At 37.3% G+C, this 3747-nt stretch overlaps 1 protein-coding gene across 1 annotated transcript; it reads right to left on the bottom strand.

Annotated features, from left to right (window-relative positions):
- Positions 1-794: 794 nt before the first annotated feature.
- On the bottom strand, positions 795-2713 carry LOC116107563 (rac-like GTP-binding protein ARAC2). Its single transcript, XM_031393832.1, has 4 exons — positions 2642-2713; positions 2453-2557; positions 2264-2365; positions 795-866 (listed from the first exon to the last, which is right to left on the bottom strand). Exons 1-4 carry the CDS (start codon positions 2711-2713, stop codon positions 795-797), a joined length of 351 nt encoding a protein of 116 aa, XP_031249692.1.
- Between the last annotated feature and the right edge of the window lie 1034 nt (positions 2714-3747).

The following is a 3747-nucleotide window of genomic DNA, read 5'->3' as shown; positions in this document are numbered from 1 at the left end:
TGAATGTGTATTGATATTTTAAGTATGAGCAATCTTAACCATGAATTTATATGTTATGTGTGAAGATGTGTGATTGATGGATCAATATTTGTGTGACTTTGTTGTGGAGTTGATCTCCGTTTATGGGTAGAATTTTGGTTTATATGTTCCGCTGGACATAATCAGATTTCTGTTTATATGTTATGTTCAATCTTCTCGCTGATATGCAAAGTCAGCAAACTATGTGTTTTATGTTAAAATGATTATGAAGGATTAGTATGGAAATTATGTAATTCGCTTATTGTTTGAAATGATGATTTGAGATTAGTGTGTGTGTATATATATATTATATATTTTTTTTTTTTTTGAGAAAATATCTGATTTACTTACTGAATTTATACTCATGATAGTTTATTGTGTTCTCAAGTAGTTGAAAGTTGGAAACTATAAAGCTTAGAGATTTGATATGAAGGCTTCCGCTGTTCCTTGGTTCCCAACTAGCTTAGTATTTGACGAATTTAGAGTGTGACTTTCTTTGTTTCTCTAAAACTAGAATACTTGATATTTATTGCTTTAAAAAACGTTTCATGGGTAATTAAACCAAATTTTGTGTAGATTATCTTTTTACTTTTGAGTCGTTTTGACAGTAGTAAGTTTGGGTCGTGACATACTAATTTCTGAAGATAAAGTATTTCTGAAATGACTACTAAAGATTAGCATTTCGGTATTCTATTTGTTTGCAATTTAAGCTTAATGAAGCAATTAAATGATTGAAACATAATCCGACTTTCATGCACCAATATGCAATCTACCACTCACATGAAGGGTTCATTTGGTTTTTTCTCCAGAGCATAAACCTTCAGTTTCCTTCCCGATTCTTCTGTTGCCTACAAAAGAATTGAAGAAAATAATACTCTTTATCAGGCTATCTCCATAACTTAGTTTATCAGTTATATAGCGGAGGAACGAACCTGCAATGCTGCCCTAACAGAGGTCCGTGCCCTGGTCCGATAACCACAAGTACAATAAAACATCATGAACCGTGTATTTTGACTTCTTCATATTTAAAGAAATACTTAAAAGTGGCAAAATATAGTAGACCTAACTCAAAATTTAGATGGAATTCACAGAAACACATCACTAATAAATAGGTAGCTTACAGTGGTCAATGAAGACTCTTCTTCATCAAGAACCCTATCTTTTTAAGGCTTTACGTACTGATTGCCCTTTGTACAAGCAAAATACAAGTACATCATTACTAATTGAAATCACTTTGCAAGAATATGATTTCCAACAAAGTAAATTTCAGTGCCAAAAATGGGTTATGTACCTCGAAGTTATTTAGTGCATCCTCTCAAGTGTCTCCTATGTCTTAGCCTTTAGATTGTCTGTAAGAGGTTCATTGAAAGAGTAGAGAAAAACAGCTTGTAGTTACAACTATCAAAATAAAATAGAATTCTTGAATTATATGCTTCCAAAGTTGTGAAGCAAAAAACTACGGGATAAAAGCACTTAAAGATAGAGGAAGATAAAAATAAAAAAACCTTAGTTGCAGCAGCTACAAAAAACTTGTAACCAGACTGCCATGAGAAAATCAAGGGCCAGAAGAAGAAATTGCAAAGAACAGCTCACAAAAAGATCTACATTGCACATCAAAACGCTCTTGCTCAGGAAGGAATCCATCCTCTGGTAAGATAAGAACATAGTCCAAATATGGCCTTAGGGGAGGCCAAGTGCATCTGAAAGACAAGAATACTCTTAACTTGACAGGAGCAATTTTAAACTAACTTTGAAAACAAGAAGAATAAAATGTATGTTCTGAGGAAAATTAAGTATACCAGCAGTAAATTTATGCATATTACACAATATATGGATGTGGGAACCACATCTAAAGCATAAAAACTACCGAACTCGTATAAACTCAAATAAGAACAAAGGTAATATAATACATCCAAGCTCCTTCCATTGTGGACTGAAATTGCTATATTAACATACAACAGTTTAAACAACCCATCAATGGAGTTTTTAGCAACAACATAGAGGAGTGAAGATAACAACTTAGGAACTCACTGTCGACATTCTTAACAGCATGATTTAGAGCTGAATCCAAGCTCCCCCAGGGAGACTATGCACAGATTCCAGAAACAACCATCTGAACAAATTATTCCTAAGGACAATAATTAATGACTTTAAAGATACCAAAATATTATTGTGATGTAAAATCAATCAAATATGACTGGCCAGCTCATGTTGTGACAGCTACTATAAAAAAAGTTACACTAACCCCAGGAAGATCAAAATCAGTTGGAGACTCTAGAGAATTTCCCCGAGTATTCTTGAAGTTGGAAAACCTAACCGATAAAACAACAAATCTAGATGAGCCATCCTATCATTATAAGTACAGAGATATTAGAACACTAATTACGTATACTGGGCACATAAATTAAGTTTTTATATAGCTAACCTCTCACACATGTTGCCTCCAAGTCTTGAGGCCTTGTAATGTTCCACCTAAAATCATTGTAATGCTTACTAGAATGATGAACTTAAGGGGATAGTCCCTTAGCTCAGGTATCCGCTGTCAGGCATAAATTAAACAATTATGTAAAGTTCAACAGCTTTCAGATGATAATTTTCTCTCATGGAAAGAGACTGTATATACCTTTTTGTAGATTTTCTCGTAACTGGCTTTGCTAATGATAGAGAAGACCAACAAAAACACGTCAGCTCCCATTTTTCAAAGATTGCATAGCCATTGATCAATAGATAGTCACATCAACTCCCTCTTTCAAGATGTTCTCATAACTGCACATATATTTATTATTATGCCTGGAAAATAAAGGGCTGACGTGGAAAGTCACGTGAAGGGTGACCTGCTCCCGTCAGAGCGACACGCACACGTCAACCTGCCAAATGATATGGAGCTCACACAGCGTCCATTTCCCTGTAATAAATCGTGCGAAGTCAGCTTGGGAAGGGGAAATGGGACGTAAAGCCGATTATATCCTGACAATCACACCAACCCATGGATTTAATGATGATTACACGCTTCAGTTTGATATAAAATGAAAAGACCCCTTCATTAAAGGGATTCGGCCATTTTTACATTGAGAAACTCTCTCTCTCTCCTGTAAATACATTTACTTTTTCCAATTCTTCTGTAAGTCAGTCCGCTATTGCGACCTGACCCACATTAATATCAATACAAATCAGTGGACGTAGGACTTGCTACCTTACACTCCGAACCACTTTAAAAGCTTCCTTTGCACTTATTTCACTTTTTGAATTCATTATCACGTGTGTTTATTGGCCAATCAGCGTTACGCACATGACAATTCGTTGGTGCCAAAATACACATCACACCAGTTTGGCGCTAGAAGGAGGGCCTGATTTAGTGTCTACCCTTCATCAGGAGAATCTTTGACCTACTAGTCTTACAGCAACAAATGGCCCGCCATCTAAAACCTGTAGGTCAACCAGCGTGCTGAAGGAGTCCCCCTAGCCCAGAGGACACCCCTTCCAACATACCTCCGTTTCTCAAAATGCTGCTGGGAATATCCCGGCAGCTCCGCAACTGGACCCTGCCATCAGAAGCTACCTGGAAGGTTCGACAATACTCTCCAGACGGTCAACCAGAGGTTGGACTGTTTGGACCAAGGCATGTCATCTACGACAGTCGGAGCGGTACAACCGCCAAAGACACCTGCAGGTCGCTCGAAGCGGGGCAAAGGGCGATAGCCCGTGCCGCGAGCACTGCAGCGCGTAGGC

The sequence above is a fragment of the Pistacia vera genome, unplaced genomic scaffold, assembly GCF_008641045.1.
Source record: "Pistacia vera cultivar Batoury unplaced genomic scaffold, PisVer_v2 Contig54, whole genome shotgun sequence".
NCBI classification, from domain to species: Eukaryota; Viridiplantae; Streptophyta; class Magnoliopsida; order Sapindales; family Anacardiaceae; genus Pistacia; species Pistacia vera.
The sequence above is the reverse complement of the archived record's forward strand: the minus strand, read 5'-3'. Positions and strand labels throughout refer to the sequence as shown.

Coding starts and splice junctions, on each gene's coding strand:
- LOC116107563 (XM_031393832.1), bottom strand. CDS start 2,713: ATGGGAGCTGACGTGTTTTTGTTGGTCTTCTCTATCATTAGCAAAGCC. Junction 2,558..2,641: donor ACGAGAAAATCTACAAAAAG/GTATATACAGTC, acceptor TATGCCTGACAG/CGGATACCTGAGCTAAGGGA. Junction 2,366..2,452: donor TCAAGACTTGGAGGCAACAT/GTGTGAGAGGTT, acceptor TTATAATGATAG/GATGGCTCATCTAGATTTGT.